The sequence below is a fragment of the Centruroides vittatus genome, unplaced genomic scaffold (genome assembly GCF_030686945.1).
Source record: "Centruroides vittatus isolate TY-2023 unplaced genomic scaffold, ASM3068694v2 contig_920, whole genome shotgun sequence".
Classification (NCBI taxonomy): domain Eukaryota; kingdom Metazoa; phylum Arthropoda; class Arachnida; order Scorpiones; family Buthidae; genus Centruroides; species Centruroides vittatus.
The window spans coordinates 682079-696429 of NW_027122607.1; the positions used below are offsets into that span (position 1 = coordinate 682079).

General features: G+C 27.6%; 2 protein-coding genes and 1 long non-coding RNA gene across 3 annotated transcripts in view; 2 read left to right on the top strand and 1 right to left on the bottom strand.

Moving 5' to 3' along the window:
- Positions 1 to 11748, bottom strand: part of SMC2 (structural maintenance of chromosomes 2) — a 43931-nt gene extending 32183 nt beyond the window's left edge. The window contains exons 1-7 of the mRNA XM_067281476.1: positions 11485 to 11748; positions 11263 to 11412; positions 4622 to 4783; positions 2478 to 2588; positions 2267 to 2404; positions 2054 to 2194; positions 1831 to 1980 (exon numbers count right to left, since the gene is read on the bottom strand). Coding sequence (XP_067137577.1) covers positions 1831 to 1980; positions 2054 to 2194; positions 2267 to 2404; positions 2478 to 2588; positions 4622 to 4783; positions 11263 to 11412; positions 11485 to 11652 — 1020 coding nt within the window. The 5' untranslated portion in view covers positions 11653 to 11748. The remainder of the gene's footprint in view (positions 1 to 1830; positions 1981 to 2053; positions 2195 to 2266; positions 2405 to 2477; positions 2589 to 4621; positions 4784 to 11262; positions 11413 to 11484) is intronic.
- The window catches only part of LOC136984485 (uncharacterized), a 235093-nt gene that overhangs the window by 179961 nt on the left and 40781 nt on the right, over positions 1 to 14351 (top strand). The window lies entirely within an intron of this gene.
- On the top strand, positions 11924 to 13787 carry LOC136984449 (vimentin-type intermediate filament-associated coiled-coil protein-like). Its single transcript, XM_067281436.1, has 2 exons — positions 11924 to 11998; positions 12072 to 13787. Exon 2 carries the CDS (start codon positions 12074 to 12076, stop codon positions 12677 to 12679), a length of 606 nt encoding a protein of 201 aa, XP_067137537.1. The 5' UTR covers positions 11924 to 11998; positions 12072 to 12073; the 3' UTR covers positions 12680 to 13787.

Here is a 14351-nt window from a genome sequence, read left to right on the forward strand (position 1 = left end):
TAAATTGTAAATATAATTTGCTGGAAGTAATAATGCAGCTTTTATTAGAGATTTTTACAAGATTTTTCAGTTTACATGTGTTGTAGTTGTAAATATAATTTCTCCTCTTTATTAAAAAGAAAGATTATTTTTAAAAACTTTATTTATCAAATATTTATAGTGTTTAAATTTAATTTTAGTTTAATTTTTAAATTATTTTAGAATTATACAAATGTTAAATATATTTTGTAAACAAAACAGCTGTGAAAACTGTACATAAAGTATTCTTATCCCTGTAGTATTAATTTTAGTTTAAATTTTTTTTAAAAAATTCATATTTGTAAGATTTAAATCTTTTGTTTCATTTGAGCATATTTTAAAATAACAAACTGAGAAAACTCAAACTGGAAATGTTTAACACTAATCAACAAGACAAAGTTTTTCTTCCAGCAAATATATATTAATAGACCAGCGGTCCCCAACCCCCGGGCCGCAGACCAGTATTGGTCCGTGGATCAAATGGTACCAGGCCACCCAAGGAACATTAAATTATTTCCATTTTATTTACTGTGGTGTATTTCTCTCGAGTTTGTGCGACTTTCAATGGAAGAGAGGTTAACCAGGAGCTGAGAGACATCACCTAAAACCGTACCAATACCACGCATGCGCAAAATCCCCCTCCAGCAGGCCGCAATAAAATTATCAAATGTTGACTGGTCAGCGGCGATAAAAAGGTTGGGGACCACTGTAATAGACTGACAAATGTTTTTGGGCAGATTCACAAACCAACTTACAGTCAAGGTTCCTTACTATGTACAATTTGTTCTATTATGGAAAATTAGTTCCAAGATGCATAAACAATGTTTAAATTTTAAAATGTAATTCAAATTTACAAAATTACTTATTTTACAAATATTTTTTGGATTGTTAACATACTTTCATTTATGTTAAAAATCCAAAAATATCTTATAAATATATGGAAGTCAATAGTAAAGTTACGGTTGGTCATTATATTGATTTTTTTTTTTTTTGTAACACAGTGGAAAACAAATTAACTTGAAGTTGCATTTACTCAAAGTCATTTTCTTTCCCCCAATTGTCTAGCTTAGGGATTTACACATTAATTAAATCAAACTGGTTAACTCAAATTCGTCAAACTGTTTAACTTGAATAGGTTATTAATACAGTATTTTCATATTCTCCAGAATTTTAATTTAAATAAAATAATTAATGTTCATCTATCAAATAAACTAATCAGAAACTTTCTACAAAGCACAGGAACCACATATGACTAAAAATAAACATCCTGTCATCTGGCAGTGGGCGGGGATGATGGCTCCCAGACATCATATGTGACCAAGATACTATAACTACCATCTGAACCTATTTTTCAAACTTTTTATTTTATTTGATTGCTGATGGATTTCTCTGACTAACTGATGTAATATGTAAATAGATTTTTGATGAATTCATTAAAAAAAAAAAAAAAAAACAATTATTGTCAAATTCCATGTAAAAATTTTAACCTTTGCAGCAAAATTTTAAAAATATAACCATCATATATAGCAGTAGGTTTGTGATTTAAAAAAAACCATCAATAAACTGATGCACAAAAAGCTTGATTTTTAGCAAAACTTTCATAACTCAAAACTTTCAAACTCAGTCTGAATTATTTTTCTCCAAATGATTTGAGTTAACCAAATTCCAGTGTTATGTTGATCAGTGTAATTATTTTAAAATTATTGTGATATATTTGACTCTATTTTCTTTTTAGTCATTCTTAAAAATTTTTGGCTCCAGGAAATTATCAATCAGGATTATTCATTTAAAATTCTTCAGTAAATATCTTACTTCTTCAAGATTGTTTAGAACTTCTTTTCTTTTCTTTTCTTCTTCTTTCAAACAATCTTTTAAATGTTTTACATCACTATTAATTTTAGCCTCAGTCATTTGATGTTCTTTTAATTTATCTTCTAATTCTGCTAATTTACCACCCTCTTCCTACATAAATATTAAAAATAAAATGTTAATTTAGTGTTTTGATTTATTTCTATCCATATTTATTTGATCTTACCTCATCTTTCTTTTTTTCTAATTCTCTAATTTGTTTATCAAGTTCTTTTATTTTCTCTTTAGTTTTTGTTATTTCTTGATGATGGGAATTAATTGTTTCTTTACTTTGTTTTAATGTCTCATTAGATTTTTTGCATAAATTCTGAATTAAGATATTTCAACAATTATTACGTATTACCTTTTTCCCAATTTTTTCAGTTTTATCAATATTTACCTGAGCTCCTATGAATTGCCAAGCAACATGTAATTTAGTAAGATGTTGAAGTTCTCGTACAACTTTTGTATATTCCATATATGCTTGTCTTTCTTCTTTTAATCGAGTTAATGTTGGTGTAATTTCCTCTGAAAGAATCTAATTACAAATTATTAATAATCAAGCATAATTCTATTGAAGACAAATATCAATGATTAATGAAAATATTTACTTTATCAATTTCATTAAGTTTCGCATCTTTCTTTTCAATTGTTTTTTGTGCAGACATTTTCTTACTTTCATACATCCCAGTACCTGCAGCTTCCTCTATCATGGATAATATCTTAAAATAATAATATTATATTACAAAATCAACTTAGTTTAATTTAATAATTACACTTCTTAAATTATAAATAATAATTTCTCAATATTCAACATTAATTAATCTAAAAATTTTGATTTAATCTGATATCAAATGATTTTGTAAAACTGTAAAAATAAAATATATATTAAAAATGTTATACATAAATACCTAAACAAATATGAAATTTAAATTAAATTAAAAATTATATTAAAAATTTGCCAGGACAAATTCATATTTAGAAAAAATATATATTTTTTTCTAAATATGAAATTTATTTGTGTTTTTGTTTTCTATGTTTTTAGCTTGATAAATACTTTACATGTGTGTTCACATAATCATTTTATAATTTGTGTTCATAGTTTCTGAAATTGAATATATTTTATTAAAAATTACAAACTGCATAAAGTTTTGTAGGATATACAAACTGTTATTAAGAGAGCTTGATGAGTTGACTAACAATTGTGATCAATAGTATTCTAAATTATCACTTAAACTGACAAAAAAATTCTTCTTAAACTATTCAAAAATAAAGTTTCAGATCTCTTATACTAAGCTTATGTAGATAAATAACATTGATCCCAGATGGACCAGTGGTAGTCATTGATAGTAAGTTACCTTTTAACATGGCTTTGTTAGTGAAGGACCAGAAAGTGGCCTCACCACTCTCTGAACTATGTTAAATTTAATGGTCTGTATACAAGTATTATCAGGTTACAGACAATTTTCAAACATAAATAATAAACTCATTAATAAATATAGTTTAAATGCTAACTATATTTATTAATGTATTTATAACATTTTTAATACAGCCAAACCCTATTATTACATCAGTTTATGCAAATTCAACATTAATGCAAAGATTTATAGTCCCATGGCTGAGTACAGACATTTCAATGCTAACATATTTGGTTAATACAAAATATCAGTTTATATGTAATATGAGCAGACTAGGGGCCTGTGAATTCAATAAAAATTATATTTCATAATTTAATACAAAACCCACTGTTTCCAGCTTCCCAGAAGCCACACAAGCCACGTCCTGATTAAGGGGTACATTTTTTGACTTTAATGTTAGCTACAATGATTATGATGTTACCATTGTTATTAGCAATGTAGTATAGACCAAACTAACAAAATTCACTCCAACTCAAAAAATAACATTTTCTCTTATAGTCAGCAATTGGTATTCTACTTGCTGAATGATTAAAACACAGTTAACATGTGCATTGAAAACTGGAAATTAATAAGATTAAGAAATATTTGATTAAAAATCTGTACTTTCACAAAATAGTTCTTATTTTTAATTGACTTAATAATGAAAATATGTAACAACTGAATTAAAATATTAAATACTGTAGTTAGTTCATAATTTTAAAATTACAACAAATCATTTCCATTGAAATTCAAGCAAATAAGTTATTTCTAAATTTGTTTTTACACATATTCCACTTCTGGATTCAATTTGACACATATATCAGTCTGTTATATCCAGTTGCTTTAATCACCATTTTATCAACTCTAACCAATAATGAAAAGTGAGCATTGATTCTTTATTCAAGCTATGTATCTCAATAAAGTGTGTTTGGTGCAAGAAATAATTCTATTTACTTTAAAACATATTTAAACAAAATACAGCGAAATAACAAAGAGAAAATTTGGTTTTTGTTCATATCACCATTAACTTTTTTGTAAAGTTTGCTTAACACAAACCTTGTTAATTTAAAGTGTCAATTTTTAGCCTCTTCCATTTTGTAATAATGGGGTTTGACTGTATATATTTTATTTTTACAGTTTTGCTTAAAACTATTTTATTATATCTTTAAGAACTGAAAAGTTATGTTTTAATTTTATAATGAGATGTAACTGTTCTAAAGCTGCATGAAACTCAAATTATTTTTCCACAGTTTTTACATTATTTTGATCTTATTAGATATTTGAAATATTACAGAAATAGAACTAAATATATTACATAGTTCAAAAAATAGAAAAAAAATAATTGCAATTTTTTTTACCTCAGCAGGTTTCATATTTAATACTTTTGTAATTCTTCCTTGCATTATTAAAAAATGAGGATTATTAACATTTAACTGAACTGAACGAAATAAATCATACACTCTAGTATTTGTTGCATTACAACCATTGATGAGATATTTATTTCTTCCACCTACAACTACCTAAAAGAAAAATAAATAACTTTATTAACTCTAAACTTAACAAAAAAATCTTGTTATTCTGTTTTCAATTTTTAAATTTCAAACAATCATATATCATATGTATACATACATATACATGTGTAAATTATTCATTAATATACTGTAGATATCACTTTATTGATATCTGAATATACAGGGAGTAACAAACTCCATGTCAAAATATTTTAGGATAGATTCTAGAATGAAAAATAAGTATAAAATCTTCTATAAAAGTTTTTAAAATCTGTTTTATTTTTGAGATATGACCTGCCAAAAATAACACAATCAATTTTAAACTTTCCACCAAAAAGACAAGACTGTTTGTTTTCCACCTTGATGTTACCAACAGGTACAAACTAAATTTTTATTTTAAACATTGAAAATTTTTGGTTTTGAATAAATGGAAATTGAGCTTGTTTCCCTATGAGTATTGAGAATTACTTGTTTTTATAAAAGTATAAACATCTGCAGAGGAGATTTTGAGTAGTTTATGTAAATTATTCTGTTTAATTTTGTAAAAAACAAAGTTGGTAGAAGTGCATCTAGATAGTCCCTATGGTGGCATTTCTGGAAACTTGACAATATTCATGCTTTGAAAGTTAATCTAGGCATCACTGTCTTTAGTTTACAAACTATCTAAACTCATTTTAGTTCTAGATTAATTCCTTAACATTTTATCACTCTGTTAAAAGTAATTTGATTATTTTGTTTCAAAAAGTTATATAATACTGTATGAATCATTTTTTCAAAGTTTATATTTGATTTTTAGATGTTTATTGTTAAAATGACACTATTTGAAAAAGATCAATAATTTTTCTGGAAATAGTGGAATAGAGGGGGGTTTCCTTTCATTTTTTAGTATAGGATTATCCTGAATTTGATTCTGACAAGAAAAATTTGTCTGTTGTTTATGTTTGCTGTAAATTAATTTATCAAAAGGATTGTGATTATGTTTCTTTTAGATGTAAATGCAAGTTGAACAGAATGTCACTTGTAGTAATTTTTAAATATAAATTTGTGAAAATTTCTTTGAGAACTTTTTCTTGGCATCTAATTTGCATAGAATGAATGTTGAGCATGACATCATTGGCTGTTGGTGTGAGTAGTCAAACAGCTGGTGACTGGACAAATTTTATACTACAATTTGTGATTGTTTCATATAGTTTAATTTTACTGGAATTAAAATTGATGTTCCTGGAAAGCATCTTGAAATCAATGTGACAGTTGTGAGCAAATGGGAAAACTAGGAGAACGTTTTGGCCTGTTTGTTCAGCATACGAGTAAGTTTTATCCATGAGCGGGACATGTTTAATTTCAAAATGAGCCAGTAATTGTACCTTTAGCTCTGAATGTAAGTAACGATAAATCCATAAATTGTAAGATTAAGAATGTATACATGTGTGTTAAGAATGTGGAAAAACTTTATATGATGAAAAAGGATGAAGTCATGAAAGAATTGTCCTAGCCATGTATTTTACTGAAGAAATTGGAGAAAAGGAATTAGAAATATGTCAATGATGAGCGAAAGTTTTTTCTTTAAATGCCAGTGTAGTAAGTAGCTGTACTGGTCGTCATCTTGTTTGTGGATGTGTTAAAATAAAAAAAAAAAAAAAAGGCAACCAGAAGTGCCACATAGGGTCTACTGAAGTGCAATTTTACCACAAAATGTTATTGATAGTAAATTTACATAGAAACTCTCTTGCTTTTCAACTTGTTTTTATTTTCTTATTTTTACTGTAAAGCAAATGGATACTGTAAAATCTTAAAACAGATAAGGCTTCATTTACATTTACTACAGTAGGGCCTATTTGTACAACATTTACTTACCTCAGTCTGTTGACAGAAGCATAAAAATAAAATACCAAATTTCTTTAAAAAGTTGGCAATGCAAGTATTAATACTTCAGGGAATTTGAAAATATGTTTTCTTGGTAGGCCAGATCTTGAAAACAAAGCAAAATTCAAAAAATGTTTTTGTAAAATTTTAAGCTTATTTTTGACCCTAGAATATATCTTTAAAATACTGGCATGGGAGTTTTGTTACATCCTGTAAAATGAATGATAAATCAGCAATAGAATAATCAGATATATTATAGACTGTATTCATCAAATTTTTTCAATTTTTATTGTTTAATGGACATATAAAAAATATAATGAAAAATATATGTATCTATCTTTTTATGAAGTTTCAACTGAAAAGATCATTATGTAATTGTACAAATCTTTCAATATTTTTGACTTGGGCTATAATTTCATCATAAGCATGACAACAGTAAAAAATTTTAAGCTTAAACGTTCATATTTGTAAATTTTTTATACAAATGATATACTATACTCTTAATGTTTGTGGATGTAAATGTTTGGGAATTCAATCATTTGTATTGGAAATTTATGAACCATTTAACTTTCAGAAAATGGGAGATTATGGTCTACTGTAAGCTGAAGATAGCCCCTGCACAAACTGAATGTTTGAGCAAATGTAATGCTTGAACAGTAATTCTCAACCTTTTTTCGTCACGGTACACTTTTAATAATTTAAAAATTATAGTTACTTCAGTAAGTACTGCATGACATCGTAACAGTGGTTTTTAAACATGGTTGGTTATTTAGGTCACATTTTCTAAACGCTTTGGTAACTACTGGCAGTTACTGGTAACACTGGTTAATTAACAAAAGCGCGCTAGGAAGGTAGGACCAATTGAAATACTTGTCTGACGTTGCTTATGTATGGATATTTGCAGTAGTGGCACATTTCAAAAATCTTGTGGCACGGTGGTTGAGAATCACTGTGATAGAAGATCACTGCACTCACTCCTTTGTATAGTATGTCATTAGTTACATTAATGTTTTGCTTTTTTTGTTTGGCTCAAAAAAAAATGACTTTTTCAGCACTATAAACCATTCACAGTATGTTTATTTAATAAAATCATTCATTTTTCTTAAAATTTTTTAAAACAGCAGTAATACATAAAGCAAACCTTGTCACGACAGGAGCCATATACTACCTATCAGAAATAAATGATAGCTGCATCCTTTGCTGGAATGCCTATTGAAGAACTGCATCATCTATTTATAGTATTTTAACTAAATATTATATAGTCATCACTGTTCTATAGTAAATATAACTTTTATTTTACTAGTACTTTATGACTGGCTGACTAAGTAAACAATCATTTAGCTTCTTTGACTTTATGAATATATCCTAAGCTTTTAGTTACCTGTTTGAGGTTAAGTTGAGAGTTATAGCCTACTTGTGTAGTATAATATATATAGAGATTGAATAATCAGAAATCTTATAAAAATGTTATATATGTGTAGATAGTATGCACCAAGTGTATACAAAGAAATTGTGTAAGTATATGGGAGCAGAAATAAGGGTCTAGAAGAGCCACAGTTTGGCCAAAAGTCTTGAAACAAATTAAAAATTTAACATTAAAAACAGAACTCAAAGTTCAAGAATCCAATGTTCATTAAGGATTACTTGGTCTAAATTATTCAAGAACATGGGGAGATCAGAGTACTTCTATTATCTGTTATATTACATTAACTTAATATAATCCAGAGAATAATTTATAAGAAAAACAAAATTGAAAAAATTTATGTAATTGTTTATTTTTTGAATGTTATATTTCATTTTGAAACTGTACCTGCGAATAAAATTGAACAGCATTAGTCTAAATTTGTTGAAACTAAGTAAGTTTTATTTCTGTCTTCTTCATCTTTGCCTTTTCCCATGTTTATATGGGGTTGGCATTTCCTTCTCTGATTTGTTTCCTCCATTTATGCATTAGTTTGAATATTGGAAGATTGTGAATATGGTAAAGCAAATTATACATTTAGCCCTATGACAAATAGGGTTGGTGCCAGGAAGGGCATAAGGCCATAAAACCTATGCCAAAACTACATGGAATATCTAAGAAATTTTTATTTCTATAAATACAGGCATTCCTTGTATAACATGGCATTCCTACAACATAGTTTGAGAATTGGAGACATCCCCATACAAAACATAACAATTTTTAAGTGCAAACACTGTCATTCAATATTTTTTTTTATTATTGAAGCAGCATGCATGTTGTTTCATATTTGTCCATGAATTTTAGAATATTGAAATTTTCAATGTTGTTTCATGTCTTTCACCCAGTTTAATGAGAACTGACTGTACAGTTTTTTTCTTCTTCCTTGTTCTAACTTCCTACTCTAGCTTTCCTATAAAGCAGATGTCATTGTTATTGGTGATAGTGCTCTAAATAAACCAGAAAGACTTGTCACTGTGTTTTGTTTTATGGATTAAATTAAAAGTTACCGCATAAAAAAAATTAAATTTTTAAACATCTTCTTACGCAAATGCAAGCAAATGAAAATACTGTATCAAATCTTATGAAAAAAGTAGAAAAATAGCAAGATGTTGCTGATACTTCAGATAAAGATCAACAGAATGGCTCAGATGATGTAAAAAGAAAGCATCTTCATTTAATAGTGTTGAGCAGCTTAGAAAAAATTAATATTAGTGTGTAATATTTTTGATTGTGATTGTTAGTTAATTATTGATTGCTTTAATAAACATATTTTTCTTAATTATGAAAAAGAATAGTACACTTTTACTAACTTTTGGAATCTAACTCTATGTTGCATACTAGTCTTTTGTTTTTTACAGCATGGATTTGCATAACATGGCACTTTTCCAGAACCTAACTACTATGTTAATTGAGGATGTCTGTATCTATTTAAAAATACTTTTATTGAACAGCATAAAATCAACCATTTATTTAGGATTTTTTTTATATTTTAAATGGATTTTTATACAAAATTCCCTTAAAATTTTAATATTTGGTATAAACATCCAAACCTGATAGTTATATAATTCAGTTCAAAAGCTTTAAAAGCCAAATATTGACATTTATTCATTATATCCTTATTATTACATACTATATCCCTATTATTACACTTTCAAAAAATTTTTAATGGTTAGATTTTTAAAATATTATGTAAAACCTTGTAAAGCAATTGCTTAAACTACATGTCAAAAAGCATGAAACAAACTTTTTAAATATGGCTTCTGATCTGTGATCATTTAATTCTAAAAAATGTTAAATGATGATAAATTAGAAATTTCAAGTTTATTATTATAAGAAATTATTTGAGATTATTTAATAAATAACTTGCATAATTTTAAATCAATGAAATTTTTAAAAAATATTGCAATAATATTTTCATATTTCAAGGAATAATGCAGTCAATGAAATATAATATAACTTTGATAGTCTTTTTAAACAAATATTTTACATATAATCTTACGTTTTTAGTTATCATGACAATGAATTATCAATAAATACCTATAAGCATAAAGTTTCATGACAATATCAATAGTTTTGTCTCTTTTCTATTAAATATTCTTCTAACTGAATCAAATATAATACTGTACATGTACTGTGGTATCTATTAAAACATTCCCAAAACAAACTTTTATTAATTATTTCTATTATTTCTGTATATTATTTATGATAAAACTACATGTAAAGTTTAAAATATAGTTTTAAAAACTTTCTTTCTATGTAAAACAGTAATTGTGTTAGTATTCCATGCTGTCCGAGTGAAGTTCTTGCTAAATTACTGCAAATTTAGTTCATACTTTTGCTGTGGCTATATATGGCTCTACAATACATTGAAACTAATGCAAAAATTGTAGAAGTAATTAAGGAAAAGAGTTATCAGTATTAAAAAAAATTGATACTTTTCCATTAACCGGACACCAGTCATTTTTACTACTATTTTTTAGCAAAATTGATATTTTATTTTATAATTCACACATGTTTAATATTACAATGAACATGTTTATACAAATGTTTGTACATCTGTTTATACATCATTGTTTACACACATTTATAAGGTTTATCTGTAAAAAATGTGAAATTAAACATTGTTTTTTCTAAAACTGGATTGATAATTGAATGGCGCCCAGTTAACAGAAAAGTATCAAAAAAATTTCATTAGAATGTGCTGTTTAATGTATATCAAAATACCAATTTATCAATAACAAAAATATGTTACTATAACAGAAACCTCTCTGTTAAGCCAAGGGTTGCAAACTGGATATGAAGCCTCCTTAATGGGTAGTGGCCAGACACTACCCATTAAGGCTTCATATCTAGCCCTCAACCTCGACGATCTCTTTTCTAAAAATCAACATTTCTAACATCTTTGCAGGGATTAAAACAGAAAAAATTCAAACTTCTGTTTACGTAAGTCACAAAGGTTAGAGTCTTTTTGTCGTTTACAGTACGTTTCAATTTGCCAAATAATAACAAATGGGGCCGGCATCCGACACACATGTATAAGACCGGTCTTTCAAGCATTTTTGTTTGAGATTCCCAGTTTAAACCAAAGATACAGAAAAAAGGTAGTGTAGTCATCTCAGGAATGATACGGTATTATATTTTATCGATACATTTTTGAACATACCTGACGTGTAACCGTTATTTCGTTATACTGTTCGTATCCAACCGGACTCTGCTTCTTATCTGTATTCTCGAAAGTAATTGATACAGTAGCTTTTGTAATTCCAGCTTGTCCATTCTTATACACCAGTTCTTGCAAATTTGTAGCCCTAACCTGTGTAATAATGATTTTGATATAGCAAATCTTAAATATTACTTAAGTGTAATTTAATTTTAATACACAAACCTGACTTAAATTGGTTATTCCTAACAGAAAACAAATAGAATCTAATATGTTTGATTTTCCACTTCCATTTAATCCAGTAATGGCATTAAACATGGGGTCAAAATTGTTAATTTCTGTTCTCTGACCGTAAGATTTAAAACCGTCGATAATCATCGATTTAATATACATCTTGATAAAGAATTAAATGCTGAAACTACACGTAACCATACGCTACAAACACAACAGACGACTGTTAAACCAACTTTTCCCGCCAGTTAAGCGTGACGACAGACGATAAAAAAGTCGGTTAAAAAATATTTCGTTTTATTTATCTTTACGTTATAAATTATTAAGTATAATTATTAATTTATCTTAAAACATTTCGATCGATAAAATGCAATAAAATTTATATATAATCACATATTTAATTATTTTAAATTAAAACGTCGGCATTTTTATACGGCAGATGTCGCTTTGTTAACACGAGTTCGAATTTCGAAGTTTATTAAAGATGGCGTCGAACGACCAGTTACATGTAAATATGTTAGTATATTTTCAATTCATCTGTCTTAAATTAAAACTATAATATATTTATCTATTTAAATAAGAGATGTTTTCATCTCGAGCTAATCCAAGTCCGACCAGAAGTAGTATCAAGGAAGCGAATGATCATTTACAGCTCTTACATCAGAGAGTTGTCGAACTGGAGACTACCGTCCAGGATCAAGCCGAAGCTTTAATAAAGAAGGATGAGATGATGCAGGCCAAGTTGAGAGAATTAGCCGAAATAAAAGACTTAGAAATTGACGAACTGACGAAAAGAGTCGAATACAGTGATGAGAAGCTTAAAAAGTTAGAACATTTACTGAGAGAAAAAGACCAGTTGATCGAACAGTTATCCAACAGATGTGTTCTAGCGGAAGAAGTTTCCGCTTATACTCCGGCAATAGAAAAATTATTAGCAGCAATGAGGAAACTTCCTTCAAAAAATTTACAGGGTAAACACATAAAGGTTAAAAGAAGCATGATGCGTAATCATAAATCCGAAAAAAAGTCCAATTTTATCGACGGAAGCCTTCATTCCGACGGTAATATGGCTACGGATGGTCACCTTCAGCCTCCGAGTCAGTCGTTTGCCGACATGAGAATCGCGAGGAGTTTTAATATCAACAGTAACTTTTCGATGTCCGAAGAAGAAGATAACGAAATGATGTGATGATTGTTTTGAATGTTAAAATAGTGAAAATGTTCGACAAAATTGACTTGTATTTAATTAGTAAACTTATGGACTAGCATTGTTTTGTTAAATATTTGGTCCGTTAGTGGTGATATATGTATTTAAGACTTGGAAAGTTTTGAATGTTGAAAGACTGCCATATATCTTTTCATGCCATCCATATTTCTTTCTTAGATAATAATATCCTACTCAATTCTCCAAAGGTGTTTGTTTTCTTATGAAGAAGCTGCCTGATATTGTAATTGAACTTTTTAAATATTTGAAAATTAACATGAATGCATACAAGGTACCAATTAGCAAATGATCATATTTCCATGGCAATATATTCTTACTCCATGCCATCCAATTTCTGCTAGAAAACTTGATGAAAAATAGAAGTTAGGCATTTCTATACATCTGAAATTAATATTCCCAAACATTTAGTGATATATTAGTAGCAAACTATATTCACGATATATTTACGGTACGTAATATACAAACTGTCCGTCGTAATAAATTGCTTCCATATTTTCGAATATCTCACTTGAGTTACGAATATAGATTATTTTCTGCAAAATAAAAGATTGAAATATATTTCAGTACTAACAAATAAGCCTTCTCTATCGTACACAATTAATTTTATCAGGCAAATGTATCTGTGGTTACGTGAGAAACTGAATTATAGTTATTAAATTGGAAACAAATTTGTAAAAAAATCAAACTGTTTGATGTCATTAAGTAAAAACAAAATGTCCTGCATCTACAATTTGTTATGTGATATTTTTCTGTAAAACTTCCTCCTCTTCGAGATCTGAATTCTATTTAATATATGTCTACGGAAAAGTCAGATTTTGGTTGTAGATTCTATAGAAACGTCCGTCAATAGTAAGTATTATAAAATGATTGTTCATAACAAAAGTAAAGCAAACATTTATCTAATTACAATAAATGTCAGCATGAAATTGCACAAAAACAGAATGGATATAATCCATTCTTTTAATTTTGTTTATTTTTATTAGATATTTATTATTGTTATAAGAATATTTTGCTTGAAAATGTATCAAAACCGATAATGAAATTTGAATAAAAGTTCTGTGATCAAAAATAATTTAAGTTGCATTTAGATATATTTTTAAATTTAATATAGCTTATACATCAGTTATCAAAAAGTAATTTATTTAATATTTTTTCTAGGCTTGATTATGTATAAAATTAAAAAATTGGTTAAAACAAATAGTGATTTTTTTAAAATAACATCATCATCCAAATACTGTGTTACATTATCCAGTATTTGTTTAAATGATAGATCATGGGAAATATTTCTACTTCATTTACAATTTGAACTAAATTTTACATTTTCTTTATCATGTTTCCATTTTATATATATACATTGCATGACACAGTAATACAGTAACTAGATATCAATATCATCTTTTCGTACAGATGAAACCACATTAAAATTTTATATGGTGATTCATAGCCCCATTTTGATAAGTTTTAAGATAATCGATAATAAAATTATACGCGGACATCGCGACATTTTATGCTATCTTATAGTGTCACAGCTGCTCTTTCTCTAATAAAACGTCAGCTTCGAACTTCGATCACACAAGCCAGTCTATAAATGCCCGTTACTATTGAACATTTTCTAACTTTCCCAGAAAAATTTGGA

What these genes read in the sequence shown, in the direction of transcription:
- LOC136984449 (XM_067281436.1), top strand. Translation starts at nt 12,074, where the DNA reads ATGTTTTCATCTCGAGCTAATCCAAGTCCGACCAGAAGTAGTATCAAG.